General features: G+C 39.1%; 4 protein-coding genes across 4 annotated transcripts in view; 3 read left to right on the top strand and 1 right to left on the bottom strand.

The window, feature by feature from the left end:
- The window catches only part of LOC122639187 (LRR receptor-like serine/threonine-protein kinase SIK1), a 64415-nt gene extending 57234 nt beyond the window's left edge, over window positions 1-7181 (top strand). Inside the window, exon 2 of the mRNA XM_043832009.1 lies at window positions 4931-7181. Within this exon, the coding sequence (XP_043687944.1) occupies window positions 4931-7181 (2251 nt within the window). The remainder of the gene's footprint in view (window positions 1-4930) is intronic.
- A 4886-nt stretch (window positions 7182-12067) lies between these two features.
- Window positions 12068-16368, bottom strand: LOC122639185 (ubiquitin-like). The gene is made up of 2 exons (XM_043832008.1): window positions 16292-16368; window positions 12068-12404 (listed from the first exon to the last, which is right to left on the bottom strand). The coding sequence occupies exons 1-2, from the start codon at window positions 16366-16368 to the stop codon at window positions 12068-12070; spliced, it is 414 nt and encodes a 137-aa protein (XP_043687943.1).
- A 313-nt stretch (window positions 16369-16681) lies between these two features.
- Window positions 16682-17188, top strand: LOC122639184 (disease resistance protein L6-like). Its single transcript, XM_043832007.1, has one exon. It carries the CDS (start codon window positions 16682-16684, stop codon window positions 17186-17188), a length of 507 nt encoding a protein of 168 aa, XP_043687942.1.
- Window positions 17189-23894: 6706 nt separating this feature from the next.
- Window positions 23895-27885, top strand: LOC122639183 (probable receptor-like protein kinase At1g30570). The gene is made up of 4 exons (XM_043832006.1): window positions 23895-25593; window positions 25645-25824; window positions 27569-27665; window positions 27761-27885. The coding sequence occupies exons 1-4, from the start codon at window positions 24175-24177 to the stop codon at window positions 27883-27885; spliced, it is 1821 nt and encodes a 606-aa protein (XP_043687941.1). The 5' UTR covers window positions 23895-24174.

The following is a 27885-nucleotide window of genomic DNA, read 5'->3' as shown; positions in this document are numbered from 1 at the left end:
AAATTTTCCTTCCAAATGAAGGGCCCCCTGCTGCACGAAAAGCTAAATTTTGTAAATTCCCAGCCAGTTTCATTTATAATCTTAATGAATTTCAGTTTTACTATATTCACTAGCAAACCTATGCATTTATGCATCAGATACATGGGTCATTAATCATTTTTGATCCTACACATTTAATTCCAATGAAATATTGGGGGAAAAAAAGTCTTTCTTCTTTTTCGTTTTTTTTTTTTGAATAGAAATTTATTGAAAGATTAAAAAGGAGGCAAACATCCTAAAGACAGACTAAAGGCAAAGAAAGTGAAAGCTAAAAAAGGGAACTCAATCCTAAAACATATTGGCAAGGACAACAAGCCACTCGCTCACCCAAGAGAAATAATAAAATAAGACTACAAGGATCTGAAAGATGCACCGAGAGGGTCCATATTCTATTCCATCGACGGGGGATCTTCGCATATAAACCAGGCCGAACAAGAGCCACACGGGCCTCTTGTGCTGGTGGTGGTGGCGCTTATGGTGACTCTTGTGCAACGCATACGGATGATGAGAGCTTTGATCGTCTTATCATCAGTCAAATAGCAGCGGCGGAGTTTGATCAATATCATGACCCTTGTAGCGAGACGTGCATAGGATCCGATCTGGTTGGGATTGGGATTGGGATTGAGATTGGTCACAATCACATGGCCGAAGACTAGTCCAGAACCAGTAGCCTTATCGAAGCCCTGGCTCAAGCTCCAGGGGTTGTGGTGGCGGTGGTGATGTGTGGAGAATGGACGGTGGAGGCTTTGCATGGAGGCTGGACGTTAAGGCTGCTCTCTGTTTGGGTCGGTGAACCGGCCAAGTTGATGATGAAGAAGATGAAAGGAAACAAAGCAAAAGCACCGAGATCCCATATGAATGATGATATATGGACCTCTCTTTAAAGAGACAAAACTGTGAATAGTTTTCCACTTCTGCGTCTATGTTCTGTTTCTTTTTTTTTTTTTAAATTCAAATGTACCTTCCTATGCTTATTATCGTTTTTATTTTTTTTTGGGTGGGGGTTTTTTGGGACCTCCTCTTCCTCCTCCTAATGTGGAAATTTTTTTTGTTGAGCTTGGTTTTAGTGGGTATCATTTGATAAAAATCGAAAGTAAATAACATCAATTTTTTTTCCTGCCATGATGGTCGTGGTCGAGCTCTGTCTCCCCTGCCTGTGTATCTGTTTGCGAGAGAGAAAGAGGGAGATTGATTTGGTTTGTGGTGAGAAGGAGAGCAGTCGCTTTTGAGGCAGGAAGAGCGAGCATGAAGGCAGTTGGCTTTAATTGGGTCTTTACGGCAAGGGCGGTAGAATGGAATCTGCTGACTCTCACGCCATAGAAACCCAAACCTTAAACATATCCAACCCAATCAAACCAGGTACACGGGAAACGCTGGTATTTGCAGGAACTAAGGGGATCGCATGGTTTGGAGATGGCGGACCTGTTCAGGAATGATGGCAAGTAATCCAGTGACGTCTTGGAGCCTCTGAGGCTCGGAAGGAGAGAGCTTTGCAGAGAAACCGTGGAAGACGGTTCGGTAGGTATGGATGATACGGCTTCCCACATCAGAAGCAATAGAGGTGGTGGGGTCGACAGTAGAGAGAGATGGATTCGAGGGAAGACTTGTACCAGTGTTTGTGAGTGGAGAAAACCGAGGGTTTGGCGTTGTGTTGGACGCGAACTATGAAGGTTTTGGGTTTCTCTACAACTGAAACAGAGAAACAGACGGAAGCGAAGAAGAAGGTAAGTGTAAGAGAAAGAAGAAGAGACTGGGGAGGGGAGAGACAGACTCAATGGAGTGCTGGCATAGGCCGTACACCCAGACAGACATCTTTTTCCCATACAAAATTTAGTCACTTTTTGGTATCATTTTTTAAATTTGTTTTTGACGTATAAATATATAATTACTGAAAACCACGTTGATCAAAAAGTAAAAACGGTGTCCTAATTATTTTTCTTTTGGTAATTACTGTTTTGTAACTATTAAACACAACAGATTATAGAATGAAAAATAAATTTTATAACTACCTATGTGAATAGTTCTAGAAAAATAAATCAAAAACCTATATATATTTTAGTAGTTGGTGAAAAAATTCTCCCATCACTCATCTTCTTTCCCAAATCAACTCTAAACCGTAAGAATGAAAAACTGTGATTTTTTACCACCAAAAGCGTCTTCTCTCTTTACAGCTAACTGTGAAAATGTGATTTTTCATCACAAAAAAACAGGTGGTCAGATGGACCCCAAATAATTGTTGAGTGCTCTTCCAATAGAGGGCAATGATGCCCTTAAAGCCTGAACAGATCTGCTGGCTAGATCTTGAGTAATTAAGAAATCGATGTGGGGAGATTTCTTTATTAAAACAGAGTATCGCCTACTGTTTTGGAGAAATAAAACTGCAACAACTTAGGGGATAGAGATAGCCCACAAATTGGATCGAGGGTACCTCCCACCAGTAGTAAGTAGCCCTTAAAAATTGAGTAGCACCAAGTGGTTAGATGAAAAGTAGTTTGTAGATATCGATCTCTTCAAAAAAAATTTCCAGAATGTAAATTGATAGCAGAAATCTTCATATAACTTGATTGCGGTAGGTCGAAATCTTCATGGATCCCCAGGGTAGGTTGTTGAGAAGCCAAATCAAGACTTTTTGATGTCTTTTTTGTGGGGTTTTGATTTGATTTTTGGGACCCCGATTCTGATCAATCCCAGGCCCTAGAGGATCCAAATCCATAGATTGGTGAGACTGAAGAACAAGAAGGAGGTGGAGGGGGCTTACTCTTCCAAAATAAGAGCAAATCTTTATTTTACCCCTCATATTTGGGTCTTATGATCACACGCTCATTAAACTTGAGTGAAAAAACATGAGGGAAACTGTATTTGGCCAAAATCCATAATAAGGTTCAAACGTTTATCTGTCAGAAAAACAAAATGAAAAATTACACCAAAAAATGACTCTTAGATAGAGGAAACCAATTCTAGATGAGAGTTTTTTTGGGGGAGGGTTTCCTAAAGGGCATTGTATGAAACAGTATGCACATTATAAATAATGAGGGTTTCCCCAAAAAATATAAAGTCTGGACATGTTAGTCCAACCCAACCATGTTTGACATTACTTTCTTATTGTGATACACTGTATATGATTCCTCATTTTCGGTCAAGTTATAATCACATGCCCATGGTGGAGCCCTCTAAGATTTTTCAATAATTTTCGATTCTAATGTGACCTTCTACAGAGCAGGTTTATTAATCTCTGAGAGGTCAACAATGTTAATATGTGGAAGACAATTAGAGGAAGGCAGTTAGTCTGTCCAATACTTCCTACCGAAAACCATGTTGTATAATGAGACAAAATTTCCATTGGCAATCAACTTTAACACTAAAGAAAGCTACAAAAGTCTATACTAGATGTTGAGTAGTCCACCAAATTTGACCAAGAAAAAACGATTACTCCTTTAACCTTTTCCATCTAGCTATAGATAGATGATCACTTCATTCAGCACTCTTGCCTACCACTCGTTTAGGTGATTTCGTGGAAAGCAGTAGAATCAATCCAAAAATTCCTATTAAAAACCATTTTTTTTTGTTTTTAATCAAGTCATTCCTAGAGAGAAAAGAGCACTTTGAGCATCTTATCTTCTCAACATTAAGTAATAAAGTTATGGCAGCAGCACTAGATTGGGCTTCCTCCACCTCCACCTCCACTGCCTTCACAACTGGATGTTCTAGTTTCGATGTGTTCCTCAACTTCAGAGGTGAAGATACTCGTAATAATTTCACTGGATTCCTTAACTTGATTTTGAAAGACAAAGGAATCGATGTGTTTATTGATAGTGAAAAGTTGTGGATTGGAGAAGCAATTGGCCCAGCTTTGTGTAGAGCAATCGATGGGTCTAAAATCTCGATCCCTGTATTTTCCAAAGGATATGCAGACAGCAAATGGTGCCTGCTGGAACTTGCTCAGATTTATGAGTGCCACAAATCCAACCGTCAACTGGTCTTGCCCATATTCTTCAATGTTGAGCCGTCGCATGTTCGGAATCAGACCGGAAGTTTTGAAGAAGCATTTCGGGAGCACGAGAAGAATTTTGAGCCTCATACTGTTGAGAATTGGAGGAAAGCTTTGAAAGAAATAGGAAGTTTGAAAGGAGAAGTTATTGACCAAAATAGGTAAGTCTCAATAGTCCCATTATCATTATCGTATCTTAAACTATATAGATTATCTATTTTTCATCCTCTATTACTTTCCGAGTTCACCACTCCCCCAGCCTATATATAGTTCGATTCTTAAATTTTTGTAATACATTCAACTGAAATACATACCTTATCAAAATCAAATGTTATCATTAAAAATTGTTAATAGACTCAAAATCTTTAAACATGGGTAATATTTATTTGTCTACATAGGAATGCTGCCATTCATTTCTTTACATTGTTGTTTAATGTTGCGATCAAAATCCGAGTGGATGACATGGCCGTCCTGCAAAAGATGGAAGACATATAAGAGATCTAGAGCGGATTCCGAAAAGGGACTCTCCGATGCCTAAGTTAGATTTCGTCCAACTGTAATGAGATGAGAGTAGGGAGAGAGCAGTAAAAATTAAAAACAATGTTTGATCTCTAGCCTTTACCTAGGTCCCTGCTTTGTTATATAAAGTAGAGGCGGTTACCAAGATAGTTACTGGTTATGGTGGCGGTTGGAATGCTCTTCACTTCTATTCCTGTGCGTGAGAGTGTGAGGCCTTGAGAGTAGCAGCCATCGTCATGGGATAGACATTTATTGCTATGATGGTTATTGATTTCCTTAACCATGGTGAAAGCAATTTTCGAATAAAGTTTATATGTTCTTATTTTTACTACATGTTTTCATCTCGTTAATTGTTGTGATTTTTTTTATATGAAATTATTACAGGGATCAAGCAAAGATGGTTGAATTAGTTGTCAAAAGGGTCCTGGATGAATTAGTTAGTAGCACACACTTGGATGAATGTAAATACCCTATTGGTATAGACTCCCGTGTAAAAGATCTACTATCTTTATTAAGTATTGGTTCTAAAGATGTTCAAATCATTGGAATCTGCGGTTCCCGTGGCATTGGGAAGACAACCATTGCTGAGGTTGCCTATAATCACATCCTTTCAAACTTCAACAGGCATAGTTTTATTTCAGATGTCAACAAACAAGCAATGCAATGCACGGGTCTTGCGTCTTTGCAGAAGCGACTTCTTAAAGATATCTTCAAAGCAGACTTTGACATAAATCATTATCATAGAGGGAAAAAATTGATTAAACGCATGCTTTGCAAAGAAAATGTTCTTCTTGTTCTTGATGATGTGGATAGTAAGGAACAGGTAGATGCTTTGGCCAATGAGGTCAATTGGTTTGGTGAAGGAAGTAGAGTCATAATAATAACCAGAGATGAACATATCTTGAATGTGGCTAAAGTTGATAAAGATAACATCTATTGGCCTCAAGTTCTGAACCATCAGGAATCTCTTCAACTATTTAGCTTGCATGCCTTCTCAATGGATGAACCTCCTGAAGAGTATGTGAAACTTTCACATGATATAGTATGCTATTCGGGAGGGTTGCCTTCAATTCTAGAGGTGTTGGGGTCTTACCTATTGGATATAAGTAACAAAGAAGAGTGGAAAAGTACATTGCGAAAATTGAAAGCAGGTAAAACCTCTATCTCCAGTCTTGCATCTCTACGTAGGGAGAGAAAGAGCACATGTCGTATGAAAGACAATCCCCTTGGTTGCCGCCCACAACTTAATGTAACCATTGGAATCAGCAACACTGTTGCTAGAGTATCTCAAGTCCTCGTAGGATGTCTTGATCCAAATGGTTCCATAGCTACAGATAAAGTTGGTAATCAGTTCACAACAGCAAAGAACCAAGATGAATTATCTAAATTCATTGGAGGAACTCTGAATCCAAATGGCTCCACAGCTACAAATAGAGTTGGTAAGCCGCTCACAACAGCAAAGAATCAAGATGAATTACCCAAACTCACTGGAGGATCTTTGAATCCACATGGCTCCACAGCTAGAGATAGACTTGTTAAGGGGTTCATAACAGCGAAGGACCACGATGAATTAGTTAAATTATTCAGCCAAAAAAACAAAGATGAATTAGCTAAATACGCTATAGGATCTCTGAATCCAAATGGCTCCACAGCTATTGATAGTGATGATAAAAAGCGGTTCAAATTAGCAGAGATCCGAACTGCAACAAGGAATTTTAATAAATCGATGGTGATTGGAGTTGGTGGCTTTGGAACAGTTTACAAGGGTGTACTAGATGATGGCACTCTAGCAGCATTCAAGCGTTGCCATCATCCACAATCTAGAAATGGAGGCCTGGCAGAATTTGTAACAGAGATTAAGATTCTACAGAAGCTCAAACATAGACATGTGATTTCCATGATTGGGTTCTGCGAGGAAAAGAAAGAGCTGGTTTTGGTGTATGAGTATATGGGAAATGAGAATCTGGGGAAGCATCTCTTTGGCCAGAGTGATCTCCCAGCATTGACATGGAAGCAGAGGTTAGAGATTTGCATAGGCGTTGCACGTGGGCTCCACTACCTCCAAACATGGGGGAAAAGTGGTATAGTCCATAGGGATGTTAAGACAGCCAACATACTATTGGATGAGAACTTTGTAGCGAAGATATCTGATTTTGGAATATCAAGAAAAGGTCCAGCATTCGATGACACCTTTGTTACAAATCATGTAATAGGAACCTATGGATATATGGCTCCAGAATACATAATGCGTGGGGCATTTAGTCTAAAATCTGATGTTTTCTCTTTTGGTGTAGTACTGTTTGAGGTTGTTAGCGGTCGATCACGCTTTCAACAAGGTTCAGAGGTCAACAATATTACAGAATTGGCACTTCAGTTGCATAAAAGGAGATCACTTGAAACCATTGTGGACCAACGGATTGTAGGGAATTACTCTCCCAAATCATTGAAGAAATATGGGAAGATCATAAAGGAATGCCTTGCCAAGGAGGATATGACCCGACCCACAATGGGGCAAGTGTTGCGGGATTTGGAGTTTGTCTTGCAGCTGCATGAAGCTTGGTTAATAAGCAGTACTACTACTGCTGGGGAAGAAGATGATTCCAACAGCTCCTCATCTGATGGTACAGTGGATTAAAATCCTCTCTAATTCTCCCATGGTGCAGTGCGATGAAGATCGGGGGGGTGAAGAGATCGACACCTGGCAGGCGCGACATCCAAAGGGCTGAGCTGCACCTCTACATTTATCTTTTTCTATATTCACTACACTTAAAGGGAATTGGAGGGGATTTTTTCCTGGTACAGTTGGGTCCAATTTGTAAGCTCTTCACCATTTTTTACAGATTTGCTTTGTACTAATCTGTTATTCTGTGTCTCTTGATCTTAGAACCCACAAGTGACGTTCATTCTATACGGTTGCAATGAAGTGATATTTGGATCAGGATAAATACTATGAATGAATTCTTATTTCCAAATTCCAATGGCACAGTAGGTTATCTTTATTCTAAAGTTTAGAGGGGGGCGGGGGGAGATGATGTTTTCCCTGAATATATTTTCAATTTTATTTTGCATATAGTTGTCGTTTCTTCAGTGTGTGATATTTCAATGATTCTTGAATAGCGATCAAAGAGTGTTTGAGGAAATTCTCCATTGAAAATCTATTTTGACCTTTTCAGCTTGTTCTCATTTCCTTGAACTAGTGCACAATTAAATTTGACTTGTGAGTAGACTAGAATTGCTGAATATTGTGTACTGCAACAGAGCCATCTGATATTTTTTGAAAGTTGAAACTCTCTGGGCTTCTTCTTCTACCCTGAGTATAAGTAGCGCAAAGCATCAGAATTGCTTAGGTGAACTCTGAAGTTCTAGTCCAAAAGAGGGAGTGATTATGCCACCTGGGGCAAAAATCCTTTGGGCCCAAGCTCAATTTTGGTACTCAAATCATCTTTGCCCAAGATGGGTGTCTTGTATTTAAGAGACTGCATGATGAGCTAGGTTTTTTGACACTGTTGAAATTGGTGAACAAGGAAAAACTGTGCAAATTGTTTTTGTGACAAAACTCAAAAGTCACACTTTGGCGCCACTTGTTAGAGCCTAGAGAGAAGTACATTAAGTGATTAAAAGTGAGTTTAAGACTTTAAGTGATACCATTGGAGAGAATATAAAAGGGTGAATTATAGATCACCCCCTGGTTTTCAATCGAAACTCAGATCACCTCCTGATTTTTGAAAAAAACTCAAATCATCCTCTGATTTAGACCCCAAAATGTCAAATTAATCCCTAACATTAGTTTTATGCTGTTAAGTGATGATGTCAGCCAATTAAATAAATTTAAATCCTTAAACTACCCTTGAACGGCGTTAATTTTTGATTTTGCCCTTCTAACTAATAATCTTAAAATTGATCATCTTCCTCATATGACCTGCAACTGTGTGTAGAAGAACTCACGACGAAGGTCATTAATGGAAGGGTCACGGTGAGGAGGTAGAGGGACGTGTGGAGGAGCTCACAGCAGAGGTCATTAATGGAGGGGTCACAGTGATCGAGCATCCTAGATGTTAACCCTTCTGTAGTGATTTGAACTACCCTGATTCAAATCCCACCTCTGCAACTCATGTTCCAAACAGTGCTTGAGGTCAAGACCTTCACTCTGAACAAACAAGAAATTTTCCATGAAAATTACACCCTGATCGGTTCAATCAAACTAAACCCACTTCTAAATGAACCAATGTGAATCCCTCAAACTAAACCCATCTCCATTTCACATATCCCCATTTCATTTTGAACGAAAAGCCCTAAAACTCTGAGTTGCAGAACCTCTCCATCGCTTGTTGGAGGTTCCGTTGCTGGTTCTCTACTCGCTGCCGACACTCTTTATATCGTCGTTGTTGCATTTACTGACCCATCTTATCACCGGTTGCCAGCTGAAGATGAGTTGCAGAGTTCTGGCTCGGGTAACGTTGGTCACTCTCCGTCAGGTTCCGGAGGCGGTGGTGGTGGTAGCGAGGAAGCCATAGTGTTATGATCATAGGTAGATGGGTTATTGTGTTGGGTTAGTCTATTTGGGGTAGATGGGTAATTTTGTGTTGGATTAGTCTACTAAGGATAATTAGATAATTAAAGGGTAAATGATTGTTATAAATTGAGGAACGAGGGTCATGTAGAGGCATCAAAATTAATCAAACTCTGTTCTTTTGCTTCTTCTTCTTCTTCTTATTCTTTGTCTTCTTCCTCTGTCTCTGACTCCCCCCTTCTTCTATTCCCGACAACGGAACCAGGAAGACGAGAGAAGAAGAAGAAGAAGACGGAGAGAGAAAGCAGATTGACAGAGACAAAGAGAGAAGTAGAGTTAATTCTTCATTGCCCTTCACAATCTCGTGCTTTACATTATATAATCACATTCTACCAAATTACCCATCTACCCCAAATAGACTAACCCAACACAATAGCCCATCTACCTATGATCATAACACATAGCCACCCTGCTCCACCAGCAGAGTCATGTGGGGTATCAATCTATGGCTGCAATCTCTCTTCGGATTTGATTTGGGCCCCAACCACCAGACAACAACAACCACCACCACCACCACCACACTTTTGAATTCCGCCTTTGACTTTTTTCATTTTGTAAAATCCTTTTTGGGATTTCTTTCTTTCTTCTTTAATTTTACTCTGTTAGCTGTTGAATTCAAAATTCGTTCTCTACAATCGAGATCTATTTGTTTTTTAGCTTAATCTCTGTCATTGTAGTTTGTAGATTTTGGAAAGAGGAGAAAAGTAGTGTAGCTCAAGTATGTTTCTGGAAAGAAAGAGAAAGTGGGCTCTAATTCTTTTTTTTTTAATTTCATGAATTACTATTAAGTAAGAAATGAAATGATATACATTTCTCTATCTGGGTTTGGAATTTGGAGTTTGGACTACTAGGGTGAGATAATGGGGTTTATTTCTTCATTAGCTTATTCTTCTACAAGTTTAAAAGGACCTGAACTGTTGCAAGGCTGCAAGAGCCCTGCACCGGCTTAGTAATCACTTCTGCTCTTTGGAGAAAAGCAATCTAGATTCTCCCGAATGTGGAGCGATGGAGAGGTTCTGCAACTCGGAGTTTTAGGTGATGGCAGTGGTGGTAGTGACCGTGACACGAACTTCGGGGTAGCGGAGGGATGGGTGGAAGAAGAAGATGGAAGAAAAAAGAAAGGGTTGAAGATGAAGGAAGGGTAGTGTAAATACCTGATTTTTGTCATCCTTTCCTGGTGATGATGACACACGGAGTACCGGAAACCTCTGTGGGAGCAAATTCCAAATGTGGTGTGGAATCGCATTTGGTCCATTCAAACCCTCCCAAAGATTAAAGCTTTTATCTGGAGAGTTTGTAATGGAGCAGTGGCTATTGGGGCTAGTTTGCACTCTAGGCAGGTTAAGTTGGATCCGAGTTGCTTGAGGTGTGGCACTTCTCCTGAATCCGGTGATCATATTCTTTTCGACTGCCTTTTTGCGCGGAATGTGTGGTTTGGTAGCCCCTTGCAGTTCCCCCCCCCCCCCTCGAGTGATTCACCAAGTTTATCTAGCTGGATCCGGAGTTGGGACGTTTGGTTCAAACAAGACAAGAGGCTAGCTCGAGACGCTCTCTCTCGTGCTTCCTTCCTTTGTTGGTATCTCTGGCGTGCTCGGAATGAGCTGGTCTTCAATGATAAGGCATGGACTCCTCTTGAGGTTATTCAAATGGTTGACAGTGCTTATCTGGAATTCTCAAACGCTTTTAAAGGTCCAGGTGCTCATACTCCTTTTGTAGCTGGTGATTTGCCTCATTGTTGTGTGCGTTGGAACCCACCTCCAGTGGGTATTTTAAAGATAAACTGTGATGCAGCTTTGACTATGAACTCGTTGAAAGGTGGTTTGGGTGTGATTTGCAGAGACCGTACAGGGGCGATTTTGTTGGCTCGATCCCTCCCTCTTTAGTTTGGTTCGATTATCCAAGGTGAAGTGTTAGCCATTAGTAGTGCTTTGCTTGGGGCTTTGGAGTTGGGTTTGGACAGCTTGATCGTTGAATCAGATTGTAAAGAAGCAGTTCTGATGGTTGATGGAGAGCAAGCCCCGATGTGGGAGGTGGAAGATCTTGTTTCAGACGTCCTTAGGCTGGCTTCTTCTTTTTCCAATATTGATTTTTCTTTTGCTCCTAGGGTTATGAATAGTGTTTCAGATGCCCGGGCTAGGAAGGCCCTGTCTATCACTAGGGTGCGTGATAGATTGGCCAAATTCCATTCGGTGGCTTCAGGATCTCTGTGTGATTGACGCTACCATCTGTACCCTCCCCTCTTATCAATAAATTCCCTGTTTACCAAAAAAAAAAAAAAAAAAAGATACAAACATCTCTTGTTTTGATTAATACAAAATTTAGGGTCTTTTTGCTATCATTTTTTTATTTTGTTTTGGGCTTATTTAAAAAAAAAAGATAAATTACATTTACCATCCTTGTAGTTTGAATCTATTACGTCTACCATCTCTATAAATTAATTAATTATGTTCGTACCCCTGAGTGTTAGTTCTGTTAGTTTTAAATTAAAAATACAGTTTTGCCCTTCTCATTTTCCCTATTAATTTGAAAAGTTAGTTTTACCCTTCTTCTTCTCTTCTTCCTCTTCTTCATTCAAATCCAATAATAATAACACAACACAATTAATCTTGATTCTTGATTTGATGTATTAATTCCAAAGTAAACCTAAAGCTACGGTCGTCGGCGCCCTTATGAGTTATCGATTGTATACGAGTAGGGATGTAAACGGATCGGATTTGGCTCGGATTGTGCTATATCCGCATCCACATCCGATTAACTCTCGGACGGGTTCGGATAGTGCTAAACAGATACGGACACGGATTTGGATTGGAAATTTTATCCGTTTACATGTAAATATTGCTTTTCGGATAGCTATAGTCTATCCGTATCCACATCCGTTTAGCTTTCGGGCGGATTCGGATAGTGCTAAACAGATACGGACACGGATACGGAACCGGATTTCGGCTTTTCATTTACACCCCTATATACGAGCTCTCTACCTCCAATGTAATAGTCTTGCCAGTGAGGGTCTTCACCAAGATCTGCATTCCTCCCCTGAGACGGAGCACCAAGTGAAGGGTCGACTCCTTCTGAATGTTGTACTTTGCCAAAGTGCAACCGTCCTCAAGCTGCTTCCCAGCAAAGATAAACATTTGCTGGTTTGGGGAGATGGCCTCCTTGTCTTGAATCTTGTCTTTGACATTGTGGATCGTATCTAAACACTCAACCTCCAAGATGATGGTCTTACCTGTGAGGGTCTTAACGAAGATCTGCATCTGTGAATTCCAATGGGAGATGTAAGAGATCAATCTGCAATTGATACACCAAATTATTGGCCTATTCAAATAAATTTGTAATCCCTGCAGAAGAACTAGATCCACAAAATTTTAACCCCAAATCGGATCTTTATCACCTCTTGTTGGCTGCCCGGCCCAGTTCCCCAGTTCCTCTAACAAAGGGGGGCTGAAATGACCTCTCTACCCATGCCCAAACACTCTGCCCGGGTGGGATCCACCATCCCCCTATTAGAGGAACTGGGGAACTAGGCCGGTCAGCAAACTGGAGGTGATAATTTTCCCCCCCAAACCCTAGCAAAACGCAGGAACAACTAAAGAATGAAGATAATCTGAATAAAAAAATTGTCAAAACAAACAAAAATTCGGTCCGGTTTCTACTACGTTATTTATTTATTTTTTAATTGCAACGAAATCAGAATAGAAACCAAAAAGACTATTTTCCATGTGATGGAGATGTTGTCATTCTCCTCTGTTAGAGTGATGAAGGTTCTCCTCTGATTTTTATTTTTTTCCATTTTGAGATTTGAGAAGATAGTGTTTTTGGGGTAAGAAAATAATATTACTTATTTCAAGTGCGGTAAAGAAGGAATGAGGTTTAATTAAGGGTAATATAGGCATTTAGATTAAAATTGGGTGATGACATCATCACCTAACTATTCTAATCTAACGGTAGGGTTACGGATGTAAGGTTTTTTCAAAATACACGGGAGGTTATTATAAGGGAAAATTTCTTAGATCTACTAGATTAAAAAAAGAATTACAAATAAGTGTATTTTAATTTGTTTTACATCTATAAAATTATATTTTAAAAAAGTTTACCCAATCCCCAAATCAGTTAGTTTCCGTCCTGTCCAAACTACAAACTTCCTAATGTACCCTTTGACTCAATTTTTTCCCAAAAAAAAAGGCTAAAGATAATGCGTGTAACCGTTTGTATTTAAAAAAAAAATAAAACAAAAAACCAAACCGTTTGCATTTAAAAAAAAAAAACCACCGCACAACTTATTGAATTCCCTGTTCTTCATGGACTCCTCTTCTTCTTATCTCTAGTTATCTATGAATGCATCCCTCTCCCCGCAAACATCTACAACAAAGAAAATTCTTATCTCTAGTTGTCTGTGAATGCATCCCTCTCCCCGCAACCTCTACAACGGAAAAAAAAAAAAATTGCAACAGGGACAAAGAAAGTGAGAGAACCAATACTCATCGGGACTAATAAAGATGATTAACGAGCGGAAGACGGATAACGAGATAGAGATAAGTAAAGATGATTAGTGAAAGAGGGATAAGGAGATAGAGATAAAGAAGCATCTAACCGACTTCTATTAATCTTTCAAGTTTCTCTATAGAAAAGGGAATTCAATAAGTTGTGCAAACGATGGGGTTTTTTTTTTTTTTTTTAATTTTAAAATGCAAACGGTTTGGTTTTTCTTTTTTTCTTTTTTCTTTTTTGTTTTTAATGCAAACAGTTACACTATTAAGGCATTATCTTTAGCTTTTTTTTAAGGAAAAAATTGAGTCAAAGGGTATATTAGGAAGTTTATAATTTGAGTGGGATGGAAACTAAATGATTTGGAGATTGGGTAAATCTTTTTAATATTTAACTTTATGGATGTAAAACAAATTTAAAATACACTTATTTTGTAATTCTTTTTTTAATCTAGTAGATCTAAGAAATTTTCCCTTATTATAATACATTAATGGGAAAAAGTTCTCTGTCTGTGATTGTGGCCTACGCCAGCATTCCCATGAGTCTCTCTCTCCTTTCCATGTGAAAAGACACCTCTACCCCCTTATTTTAAGGAGGAGATAGATAGACACATGGTAGTGCTGGCGTAGATCACACTCCCGTACAGAAAACTGCTTCCCTACATTAATTTACAAGAGTGGTAGACATAATAGATTCAAACTACAAGTAACAAAGGTAGTAAATGTAATTTTTCCTAAAAAAATCATTACTGAAAATCATGTTGATTGAAAAATAAAAAATAAAAAATTGTTTGATAACTACTAAACACAATAGATTGTAAAATGAGAAATAAATTTGATAACTACTTATGTGTGAATGGTTTTAAAAAAATTGGCCAAAAACCCATATATACACCCATCTTTCCCACCCATAAATCAACTCTAAACCGTAAGGATGGGAAAATGGGATTTTTCACCATCAAAAGCGTCTTCTCTCTCTCTCCTTCTTCTCTCTACAGCTAACTCTGAAAATGTGATTTTTCACCATCAAAAAACAAGTGGTCGATGGACCCCAAATAATTGTCGAGTGCTCTTCCAATAAAGGGCAATGATGCCCTTACAGCCTGAACAGATTTGCTGGTGAGATCTTGAGTAATTAAGAAATCGATGTGAGGAGATTTCTTTATAAAAAAACAGAGTATCGCCTACTGTTTTGGAGAAATCAAACTGCAACAACTAGGGAGATAGAGATGGCCCACAAATTGGATCGAGGGTACCTCCCACCAGTAGTAAGTAGCCTTTTAAAATTGAGCAGCACCAAGTGGCTAGATGAAAAGTAATTTGCAGATATCGATCTCTTCAAAAAAAATTTCCAGAATGTAGTTGATAGCAGAAATCCGTATAACTTGATTGCGATAGGCCAAGATCTTCATGGATCAGCAGGGTAGGTAGTTGAGAAACCAAATCATGATTTTTTGGTGTCTTCGCTTTTTGTGGGGTTTTGATTTAATTTTTGGGACCCCGATTCCGCTCAATCCCAGGCCACAGAGGATCCAAATCTATAGATCGGTGAGGCTGGTTGAAGGAGGAGATAGAAGAAAAAAAAGGAGGAGGGGCGCTTACCCTTCTAAAATAAGAGCAGATATCTATTTTCATATTTGGGTAGCTCATTAAACTTGAGCGAAAAAATTAGGGAAATCCATTTTGGCCAAAATCCATAATAAGGTATCAACTCTATTATAGTTGTTCTATTATTTTTATATTGGGACTTTAATATTTTGTAAATAGAAATAGGGTCCATAAATTGTACCAAACACTTGTAAAAATATTCGTGTTAGAAAAAGAAAATGAAAAATTATACCAAAAAGACCCTTAGATAGAGGGAACCCATTCTAGATGAGATTTTTTTGGGGAGAGGGTTTCCTACAAAGTCAGTAAGGAATATGCACACTATAACTGATAAGAGTTGGAAAATTGTATCATTCATATGAGGATACGTAGGGCCCACATGGTTAGAAATAGAGAGAGAAATATCAGTGTGGATCTCACTATTTGTTATTTATAATGTGAGAGGATAAAATAATTTGTGCAAGCCCAGTGTAGTGGAGAAAAATTCTCTATGGGGGACAGAGGGGCCACACCCAAACACAGTAGCGGCAAAATGATCACCTTGCCCCCACAATGCATATGAACTCTCCCACTGACTATCGTGCACGCATGACCTCTAATCACCCCATAGAGAACGTTGCCCCAAAAACTATAAAGTCTGGTCATGTGAGTCCAGCCTTACCATGTTTCACACTATTTTCTTATTGTGATACACTATATATGATTCCACATTTTTGGTCCAAGTTATAATCACATGCCCATGGTGGAATTGGTCAAGATCTCCTCTAATAAAAAGGGGTGGACCCCACTCGAGTAGAGTGTTCATAACGGGATAGGGTGATCATTGTTCCGGCAGATTTAGCATATCATACTGGTGTGTGAATCATGTTAAATCTCTGTGTCATTTTTACTTTGTATTTGTGTTTTCATGTTTCATAGTGTTTACATTCACACTTTGCTTACGAAAAAAGGATTTCTTCATTACCATATTATTACTGCCATGCAGTCTAAAAACTGTAGATTTAACCAACATAGAAGCTGATCCCATTAGCTTCTTCAGAGGATCTACTATCTGTCCAGGGTCCGGCCCATTGAGATGTATACCTTCTCTCAGTATAGGAGCCATACAAATGACAATAAATGACAGTACAGTTTTGTCCTTGTGGTTCCAACGCAGCCATGTCTACCAATTGACTCCAAACGGGCCCGACACAGAAAGCTACCCCTAATATAATTCTATCCACACGACCTCGAAGGTCAGGTCTCCTTTTCCATGGTGGAGCGACGAACTTCCGTGGTTATTTCTTGCGAGGCACACGGAAGCTGTCTAATACTATTTCCTTTAGCAATCAAATTGGACACTAAAGAAAGCTACCAAAGTCTATATTAGATGATGAGTAGTCTCCAAATCTGACAAAGAAAAAATGAAGAGAGTTCTTTGAGAGAAAAGAGCACTTTGAGCATCTTATCTTCTAAACTGTAAGTAATTAAGTTATGGCAGCAGCACTAGATTGTGCTTCCTCCACCTCCACTGCCTTCACAACCGGATGGTCTAGTTACGATGTGTTCCTCAACTTCAGGGGCGAAGATATTCGTAATAATTTCACTGGATTCCTTAATTTGATTTTGATAGACAAAGGAATCGATGTGTTTATTGATAGTGAAAAGTTGTGGACTGGAGAAGCAATTGACCCAGCTTTGGGTAGAGCAATCGATGGGTCTAAAATCTCGATCCCTGTCTTCTCCCAAGGATATGCAGACAGCAAATGGTGCCTGCTGGAACTCGCTCAGATTTATGAGTGCCACGAATCCAACCGTCAACTGGTCTTGCCCATATTCTTCAACATTGAGCCGTCGCATGTTCGGAATCAGACCGGAAATTTTGAAGAAGCATTTGGGGAGCACGAGAAGAATTTTGAGCCTCATACCACTGAGAGTTGGAGGAAAGCTTTGAAAGAAATTGGAAGTTTGAAAGGAGAAGTTATTGACAAAAATAGGTAAGTCTCAATAGTCCCATTATCGTATCTTATACTTTATAAATTATCTATTGTTTCGTTACCCCATCCCTATGTGTAGTTCGATTCTTAATCTTTCATAATATATTCAACTGAATTACATACCTCATCAAGTGGTTCAATATTTTTCAAGAAATAGGACATTTCAAACCCATTTTAACATATTATCATGGGTTTTCTACATTGTTTGAAGCCCAAAGTTGTTAGGTTGATCATAGAGATTCAACTTTCCTCTTATGATGTAGGATATTTAATAGCTCAAAGTCACTTAGTATCGGAATAAAGTAGTAAATTAGATTATCTTGATGCTTTATTACTACTCCAATGATATTTGTGCATTGTTCCCATATTGACACCAGGGGTGAATCAGGGTCAATAAAAACGATTCAAACAATTTCCAACACTCCCTTTGGTGTTCCCCAAATTTCCAACACCGTTGGTTCTCACAAAGATTGTTCCTACTTAGGTAGCACAAGTCAATTAACACTGCTCAACCTCACACTGTTGCCTGGAGTTGATACACATGTTTTCAAGAGCTGGTATATCTATATTGCCCACTACTGCCCCTCACAGATCAACATTATAAGTGACACACAATCAACCTGCAGACAAACATAGAATTCCTGTAGCAAGGACTACTGAGTGTGCACATCCAACCTGCAGACAAACACTCAAATAGACAATGTAGACATATACAACCACAACACAAGAAAAACGTGCTTCGAAAAATTGCCTACATGCACAAAGTAATGGTCATTTTGACCTCGACATTTATTCAATACTGGTCTTCAACTGCAATCAACAGTTCAGTTCTTGCACTTGCTTCAAACTCCTGATATACAGAAACAAGGACAATCTACCCCAATGATGTTTCTGTCAATGCAATAACTAGGACACCCAGAGGCAAAGGTGTTACCCCCAAAGGTACCCAGCACCCACTGGTTACCCAAATACAGAATTGGGCTTATAACAATACCCTACAATGAAATCACATATAGTCTAGGTTTTTGGCGATAATTCAACCTAGATAGCATATACAAAATGAATACAAAAATACAAATTAATGACAAGGGTAAGTAATAGAAATTCTCAATACACTATATGTTATTGTTCCTGGTATCCAGAGAAGCTCCTAAGTGGATGTGGAATGTCTGTGAAGGCTTCCCGACAGTGGAATCCTTCTTCTTGTTCCCTTCTCTCTCTTTCGCTTCCTTAGTGTTTTTACAAACACCTTTATTGCACACACACCACCTTCTTTTCTTCCTTCTTCCTTCTCCATTGTTTTTCTTTCTCTCGTCTTCTTCCCCTTTCCTTTTCTCTTTCTTTCTTCTTCTTACTTTCTCCCTTCTTTTCTTTCTTCTTCCTCCTTTCTTTTGTCTTTCTTTCTTCTTCTTCCCCTCTTTTTCCTATGCAATGAACCTTGTAAAAACAACAATGTAGGCTTCTCCCATGGTTCCGGCAACTTCAATGAAGTTGTACATATGAAAGGGGAGAAATAAGGATGGGTTCAATGCTCATAACAAAAGGGAAAAGGGATTTTTTCCATATGCCTTCATAAAATGTAGAGATCTCTTCACTGAGAATTCCTCTAGTTGGAACATCCAAATCCGAGCCAGGATGATGGTGATATGCCAAATTGAAGTTAGGCCAACCAGAAAACTCAAAAGGGAATCTATCCCGCAGATGTACTTGTACGCGCATTGCACCATAGCCTGCACATATCATTGATTAATGGGGACCGTCAGATGAGTATCAAGGGATGTGGCATTTAATATCCCATCCATTCGGTGTCAGATGGTCAATCTGATCTAATCCAGTGCTTGGTCAATGGATAATGGGAGCATGACAGGAGGAATATTGTCAAACGCCTAACAGTACGGGCATCACATCAAGTTAGGACCTTGTGATGATCGGGGCGTAACAACCCTGACATGGCAGGTGGCGTTTTGCCTCACTATTGGTCGTATCGTACAGTGTCTTGCACCGTTAGATCTGTCAGTTAGGGCAGGAAAATCTCTCCACCCTTGGATCTGCCGATTGCCAAGAGTTGTTATATCTATGTTATCCATTATTTTCCTTCATAGACTGGCAATGTCACTAGCACACAATCGGGTGACGTATCTTTCCTCTCAACCACAGGCAGACATACAATTCCTATGGTAAGAATTACCCGGTGTGCATCCCCATCCTGTAGAAAAGCACTCCAATAGTCCAATTTACAATGCAGACATACACAACAACATAAGATATACATGCTTTGGCAAGTTACCTACCTACATACACAGAGTAATGCTCACATTCACCTTAGCATTTACTTAATAATGGTCTTCAACTGCAATCAACAGTTCAAGTCCTACACCTACTTTAACTCCAGATATGCAAAAGCAAGGTCAATCTACCCCAATGATGTTTATGTCAATGCAATAATATAGGACACATTGCCTACTTCAACCACTGATCAATATAGAGGCAAGGGTGTTACCCCCAAAGGTACCCAACACCCACTGGTTACCTAAATGCAAAATTGGGCTTATAACAATGCCCTACAATAAAATCACATCTACTCTAAGTCTTTGGCAGTATTTCAACCTAGCTAGCATATACAAAAATGGACATAGAAATACAAATGATAAGAGTAAGTAGTAGAACTGCTCACAACACTATATGTCATTGTTCCTGGTATCCAGAGAAGCTCCTAAGTGGTTGTAAAAATTTCTATGAAGGCATCCCGTCAATGGAATCCTTCTTCTTCTTGTTCCCTTCTCTCTCTTTTGTTGCCTTAGTGTTTTCACAAACACCTTTAGTGCACACACCACCTTCTTTTCTTTCTTTTTTCTTCCTTCTCCTTTCTTTTCTTTCTCCCTTTTTCTTCGCCTTTCATTTTGTCTTTCTTTCTCCTTCTTCCTTTCTCCCTTCTTTTCTTCCTTCTTGCTTTTTTTTTTTTTTTTTTTGTCCTCTTTTTTCCTTCTTCTTCCCCTATCCTTTTCTTCTCTTATTATGCAATGTACCTTATAAAAACAACAATTCAGGCTTCTCCCACAGTTCCAGCAACTTCAATGAAGTTGTACATATGCACAGGGACAAATGGGGATGGGCTCAATGCTCATAAAGAAGTGGAAAAGGTATTTTTCCATTTTTTTTCACCACATTGGCTGCATCTAGTGTGTTCTTGTATTCCTAGTGTGTAGTGCTCTCTTCACTGAGATTTTTGCATGTTGGAACACCCAAATCCGAGCTAGGATGAGGGAGATATGCCCATTTGAAGTTGGACCAACCAGAAAGCTCAAAAGGGAATCTATACCGCAGATGTACCGGTACAGATGTACTAGTACGCATGTAGCATCATTACCTGCGGACTACAAGGGTGCACATATCATAGATTAATGGGAGCTGTTAGATGAGTATCAGGGGACGTGGCATTTAATATCCCATCCGACCGGTGTTAGATGGTCAATCTAACTGAATCTGGGGTTTGGTCAACAAACCAACAATGCGATAGGAGAAATCAAATCAAACACGTAACAACACGGGCGTCACATCAAGTTAGGACCTCGTGATGGTCGAGGCGTAATGACCCTGACATGGCAGATGGCATTTTGTCTTGCCATTGGTCTTATCGTACGGTGGCCTACGCATCGTCAGATGTGTCAGTGAGGGTAGGAAATCTCTCCGCCCATGGATCTGGATTGATCTTTTGACATAATGTCTTGCGCGAATGAGGTTGAATGTAACAGCATCCCGAGGCTCGTTTGAGTGCACAGGCATAACACCGAGTTAAGGTACTTCATAGGGCTCTAGAAGTGTGTAAGTCGTGCACGACAGGATCTCTATGCATACCAATTATAATACGAGAAATGGAATCTTACGAACATGTTCAATGGTCAACCAATCTCAGTCGTAGAACTTCAACTTTTCTCAAATTGTAATCAAGTCCCTGACTTTAAAGTTCATGCTCTATCTGTTCGACGAAAGGCCTCAGCCAAGCCATGTGCCAAGGACCAAGGGGTCATGGAATACTGCGTGCACAGACCAGGACATGTTGTGGCCACGCCCACACTACTTGCAGCCATGGCTGCACCATGGTGCAGGCCAGAATGCACTTGCTAGGGACGAGGCCCCAACACTTGACCAACCTAGCAAGCTTGTTGCCTTGTTGTGTTGCCCTCATGGCGGTGCGGATCATCCTCTTTTCTATGCCACGTGGCAGTGTGGGGCCCACCTCACTTCCTCTCTCCTTAGAGAGGCTTCTAATCTACTCGACTATATGGAAACTACAGTATCTCCTCCATCCGACATCGAAACGATGCACTTCCATTTGCATTGGAAAGGCGACTCAATGAACTACATTTCTCCTACAGAATACTTTGCTCAGTTCTGCCACTTACCTCTCAGAAAATACCAACCACCCCTTGCCAGTGCGAGATCCTATGAAACCATTATTCTGGAGGCATCTAGCTTTAACCTGAGGCTGTCCAAGTCTGCCTAACATTGAGAAACCATGCAATAAGAAAAAGGGTTTTTGTCAAATGGCTCCGCCTATTTGTCCAAATGCACCCTTACAACTTTACAATTTACACTTACCCCTTACTTTCAAAATATTGTAACACTTTAGTCCAGTCCATTAGTCTGGGACGTTAGATATTGGTTTCAGGGAATCTAATGACCAAAATGCCCTTATAACAAACAAAATTAAAGAGTAAAGTGATCAAATTGCCCTTATCTTCCCCAAATCGCTTAGGGTTTGAAACTGAAAATCAAACCCTAAACCATTTGGAGAAGATGAACCCTAAAATCAATGGAGTATTTAAAGAAATTAACAAAGACGATATTTTATTTAGAAGAAATTTTATGCAAATTTAATCCAAAAACAAGAGAAGAATCAAATGAAAAAGGAACAGACTGAATTAGGGCTAGAAAGATGAGGATTTTCTCCATGAGTAAACAAACCCAGAAATCAAGAACAGAGTTCATAACAACCCAGAAAATGCAAATGAATAAAGAATGAGAAGGATTCATCCAAAAAAACAAAAGAATGAGAGGGCATGGAAAGATTTTTCAGCGAAAATGAAAATACTTCTCTCTTGTTGTGGTCATCCATAGTGAAACGGCTGAGTTCATCGATCTCCAAACTGTTCTGAAACCCCTTAACTTCACGAATTCCACCCACGATGATCTCCTCCTCCATTTTGATCACAGATTATCGTCACTGTAAGACCCTAAGTCACAACACGAGGAGAAGAAAAACACTATAGACAATAGAAGAAGAACGGACAAAGAAGGATAATTAAAGTAGTTGGGTTTCATTTGCAGCGCTTTTATTGCTTGTTTCTCGCCCTCTCTTTCCCCGAATGAATTTGCAGCTCTGCTTTTTTTTATGCAGAAAAGAAAAAAATATATTATAAAACCAATTAGCAAAGTTGGTCAACCAAAAAATTATGGAACTATACTCGGTTAACAGAAATTTTGTTTCGTCCTGTACAATTGTATTAAGTTCAAGAAGTAAAAGGAGTTTAGTCCACGGCCAAGCATCTCTTTTGGGTTGAGGGACAAAAAGTAGTAAATCCTTGCTTCAGCTCCAATTTCTTTCGGCTGTAGATCAAATTTATGAGCCTGTTTAATGCCCTTTGTTAATACTCCATTGATTTTAGGGTTCATCTTCCCCAAATGTTTTAGGGTTTGATTTTCAGTTTCAAACCCTACACGATTTGGGGAAGATGTGGGCAATTTGGCCACTTTACTCTTTAATTTTGGTGGGTTTTTATCACAAGGGCATTTTGGTCATTAGGTTCCTTGAAATTAACGTCTAACGTCCCAGACTAACGGACTGAACTAAAATGTTGCAATGTTTTGAAAGTAGGGGGTACATGTAAATTGTAAAGTTGTAAGGGTGCATTTAGACAAATGAGTATTTTGAAGGGGGCATTTGACAAAAACCTTAAAATAATGCCACATCACTATCAAATGTCTAAAATACCCCTGTGAGCTGTGTCAATATTCAACAGACCTTTGTGATCGACACACCAAATAAACCCTATATGCTGACTCTAATCCATCTAAGCCATTTGTACCCTGTAAAAATATAAAAATGCCCCTATAACACTATCCATGTATACACTGTCAAACCTCTGTATATACTGCCAAACCCATGTAACACTATCAGTACCACTGCGACATGTCTAAGAACTACTAGGGATGCTTGCAAATGACAGAAATGCCCCTAGTTGACTCACAATCACTCTCTATATGCACTGCCAAACCCATGTAATACTATCACTATCACTGTGAACTGTTTAAGAACTACTGGGGATGCTGGGAAACTATCTAGTCACTGTTTGCATTGCCATAAGTCCGCCAACTCAACCAGAAGGTTGCATGCGTTGTAGTGATCATTGTAACTTCCTTGAACTGCTGCTTTACTAACTGAACTGCACCAAGATGCACTATGTTGACAACAATGACAACCAACACACAAACATTTCCATCTGCACTGTGCATTAAATATTGTGTTTAAGCCGCCACACCCCTACTTGGTGGGTAACAATGAATATTTTTAATTTTTATTCATAGCAAATTCTCGCTAGTGTTTATTTCTTATTGTTTTTCATTCTATAAGAACTTAAACTTTTTATGTTTTTTTTTATTTTAGATATTTTCATCTCATTAGTTATGATTTTCTTTTTTATGTGAAATGATGGCAGGGATCAGGCAAAGATAATTGAATTAGTTGTCAAAAGGATTTTGGATGAACTAGTCAGTAGCACACACTTGGATGAATGCAAATATCCTATTGGTATAGATTCTTGTGTAAAAAATCTATTATCTTTATTAAATATTGGTTCCAGTGATGTTCAATTCGTAGGAATTTGTGGTCCTAGTGGCATCGGGAAGACAAAAATTGTTGAGGCTGCCTATAATCGCATCCTTTCAACCTTCAATAGGCATAGTTTTATTTCAGATGTCAACAAACAAGCAATGCATTGCACGGGTCTTGCGTCTTTGCAGAAGCGACTTCTTAAAGATATCTTCAAAGTAGACTTTGACATAAATCATTATCATAGAGGGAAAAAATTGATTAAACGCATGCTTTGCAAAGAAAATGTTCTTCTTGTTCTTGATGATGTGGATAGTAAGGAACAGGTAGATGCTTTGGCCAATAAGCACAGTTGGTTTGGTGCAGGAAGTAGAGTCATAATAATAACCAGAGATGAACATATCTTGAATGTGGCTAAAGTTGATAAAGATAAAATCTATTGGCCTCAAGTTCTAAACTGTGCGGAATCTCTTCAACTATTTAGCTTGCATGCCTTCTCAATGGATGAACCTCCTTTAGAGTATGTGAAACTTTCACATGATATGGTACTCTATTCGGGAGGGTTGCCTTCAATTCTAGAGGTGTTGGGGTCTTACCTATTGGATATAAGTAACAAAGAAGAGTGGAAAAGTACATTGCGAAAATTGAAAACAGGTCAAACCTCTATCTCTAGTCTTGCGTCTCTACGCAGCAAGAGAAAGAACACATGTCCTATAAAAGACAATCCTCTTGGTTGGCGCCCACAACTTCATGGAACCATTGGAATTAGCAACACGGTTGCTAGAGTATCTAAAGTCCTCGAAGGATGTCTGGATCTAAATGGCTTCATAGCTAGTGATATAGTCGGTAATAAGTGCTTCACAACAGTAGAGATTCGAGCTGGAATATCTAAATTCACCGGAGGATATTTGAATCCAAATGACTCTACAGTTACTGATAGAGTCGATAAGCGGTTCAGAATAGCAGAGATCCGTGCTGCAACAAAGAATTTTGATGAATCATTGGTGATCGGAGTTGGTGGCTTTGGCAGAGTTTACAAGGGTGTAATGGATGACGGGACTCTGGCAGCATTCAAGCGTGCCAAACCGCAATCTATACGAGGCCCAGCAGAATTTGTGATAGAGGTTGGGATGCTATCGAAGCTCAAGCATAGAGATGTGGTTTCCATGATTGGGTTCTGTGAGGAAAAGAATGAGATGATTTTGGTATATGAGTATATGGCAAATGGGAATCTCAGGAATCATCTTTTTAGGAGTGACCTCCCACCATTAACATGGAAGCAGAGACTAGAGATTTGCATAGGTGTTGCACGAGGGCTCCATTACCTCCACACAGGGTCAGAGTATGGTATAATCCATAGGGATGTTAAGCCATCCAACATACTATTGGATGAGAACTTTGTAGCAAAAATATCTGATTTTGGATTATCATTAACATTAGATGATACCATTTTTATTTCTATTATAACAGGAACCTTTGAATACATGGCTCCAGAATACATTTGTAGGGGGCAGTTGTCTAAAGGGTCAGATGTCTACTCTTTTGGTGTAGTACTGTTTGAGATTGTTCTCGGTCGACAGGTTGAAGATGGAGAAATTTTTTAGTACAATCCTATAAATTTTGCACTCCAGTGCCGAAGATGGAGATCACTTGAAACCATTGTGGACCGACGGCTTGAAGGGAATTACTCTCCAAAATCATTGAAGAAATTTGGGAAGATCATAAAGAAATGTCTTGCCGAGAAGGGTGAGAATCGACCCACAATGGGGGAAGTGCTGTTGGATTTAGAGTATGTCTTGCAACTGCATGAAGTTTGGTTAATAAGCAGTTTGTGTATTCTCCCACTAACCACCAAGATTGGTTAGGCCTACCTGGAATAACGCATGCACTCTGTACACACTACAACTTATCAAATATCACAAGCACTCAATCCACAACACACAAATATACGTGGTTCGACAATAAACCTATATCCACGGTGTAATACTCATATTGGGTTTTGTATTTGCACAATACTCTCCATCACTGCAACAACAATTATGGCTTCGGTCCTTGATCGTACAAAGATAAGGGGCAACTACCCAAATCACTCATAACCCCCAACTATGAGTACCTACTTCTTTTTAGACTTTTTTACAAACACCTTACGAACAACAACTCAAAAGACTATGACAATGAAAATAAGAATGTAAATTTGAAATCTGATGCAATTAGCCCTACGGGATTGCTTGAAGACAAATCGGGAGAGTACTCTTTTTAAATAAAAACCAAAAATTTTAGCAGATTGACATCCGGTTAGTATTTTGATGATAACTTTTCACTGGAGTATTAGAAAGGGGTGATTCAAAAAGGGTTTTAAAATGGATAGAAAGGGCTACGTCTTTGGTGTTTTAGGTTTTTGCTGAATCTATTCGGAGAGTGGGTAAAAATGACCGTCAATAGATTGTTAATTTACAAGTCCGAATTTAATTAAGGGATTAATTGTTACTAAGAATGATAGCAACCTACGAGTTTAGGTGAAACATCTACAAAGTACTACTGATGCAGCTTTTGAAATAGAGCTTGCTTCTGGTTTAATAGATCTTGATAATCTTTGCCAAAATGACAAGATAATTGTCTAGTGACTAAGGATCATACCCTATATGCTTATATGTAGCTGAACAACATCATACAAATTTTATTAGAGGTCTCGAACCAAAAAATAAATAAAATAATAAAATTTATTAGAGGTCTATTGGCATTTAGATCTTATCATATACACCAATACACAGCATGAATAAACCTCAACCCCTTCGGCATGGATATATCTGTTAACATTAAATTTTTAAAGTTTCCTACATATCCTAGAAAAGAAAAACAGTTTTGCATTCATGTTCATCGTTTTTTCTTAGTTTCTTTTTTCCTGAGAACCATTGTTTACATTACCCTGTTTTATAATATTTGTTAGTTAATAAACTGTAAGAAAGTAACTTAATTACCTACAATGGGGGAAGTGTTGTGAGACTTGGAGTATATCTTGCAGCTGCATGAAGCTTGGTTAAGAAGCAATGCTAGTGAAGAATCCACCAGTACTGGATTGGTTGATATAGTTGGGTCATGAAGGCAGGTAGGAACGAGGCACAATTTTCAATCACTGGATTCAGATGTTTACATTGTTAAAAATTTTCTTCCACTAAACTCATGGGAACTTTTGAAGTTTGTTACTATGTACATATTACGCAATTGAGAGAGACAACCATGAAAAAGCTCCTAATAATGTCCAATGTAATTAATGGAGCTTGGATAAAGGTTCGAGCTGCCGAGGCAAAAGCCCGGGTTGAAGTCTAGAAGACGGCCAATTTGCATAAAAATGCTTGAGGTTGAGACTGACTCCGGCCAAACTCATCCCTCCCAGAATCCCACATAGGCGAGAGGAGCACTGTACATTGGTAATGTCCCTTTTTTGAGTTAATGGAGGATTTTATTTATATTCTATTTATTTTGGGTTCTAATTCCTGCTGAAGAGTTCACTAATAAATCTTTATTCTTGTATTGCTGATTCAATTTTTGGTGCAGAAATGTTTCTTGCTTTTTGATCATTCTATTGGAATTTTGTTGTTTGATAACTTGCAAAACATGAATTCTGGGTATTTGGGAAAAGTGGTTGTTAGTTGTGATGTAAGATTAAAATATTTTGTGTTTCATCCTCTGGTTGCTTTCATTCCTCTGTTCTCTATGATTGTTGAATCATCTTGGAACAATTTACAGTATTTACTCGCATGGTTTTCCTCTGTTTCCCTTGCATCAGTGCAAGGAAGGAAAGAATTTACCTTCCTTATGACGAGTTGGAATGTGCTGATCTCTCCGAGGATGACAATTCCATGGGAAAGTGA

This window comes from Telopea speciosissima, chromosome 9 (assembly GCF_018873765.1).
Source record: "Telopea speciosissima isolate NSW1024214 ecotype Mountain lineage chromosome 9, Tspe_v1, whole genome shotgun sequence".
Classification (NCBI taxonomy): Eukaryota; Viridiplantae; Streptophyta; class Magnoliopsida; order Proteales; family Proteaceae; genus Telopea; species Telopea speciosissima.
Note: the sequence above shows the minus strand (reverse complement) of the source record. Positions and strands in the feature narration are given on the sequence as shown.

Coding starts and splice junctions, on each gene's coding strand:
- LOC122639185 (XM_043832008.1), bottom strand. CDS start 16,368: ATGGCTGCGTTGGAACCACAAGGACAAAACTGTACTGTCATTTATTGT. Junction 12,405..16,291: donor GGCTCCTATACTGAGAGAAG/GTATACATCTCA, acceptor TATCAATTGCAG/ATTGATCTCTTACATCTCCC.
- LOC122639184 (XM_043832007.1), top strand. CDS start 16,682: ATGGCAGCAGCACTAGATTGTGCTTCCTCCACCTCCACTGCCTTCACA.
- LOC122639183 (XM_043832006.1), top strand. CDS start 24,175: ATGCATTGCACGGGTCTTGCGTCTTTGCAGAAGCGACTTCTTAAAGAT. Junction 25,594..25,644: donor AGATTGTTCTCGGTCGACAG/GTTGAAGATGGA, acceptor TTTGCACTCCAG/TGCCGAAGATGGAGATCACT. Junction 27,666..27,760: donor GGGAAAAGTGGTTGTTAGTT/GTGATGTAAGAT, acceptor AACAATTTACAG/TATTTACTCGCATGGTTTTC.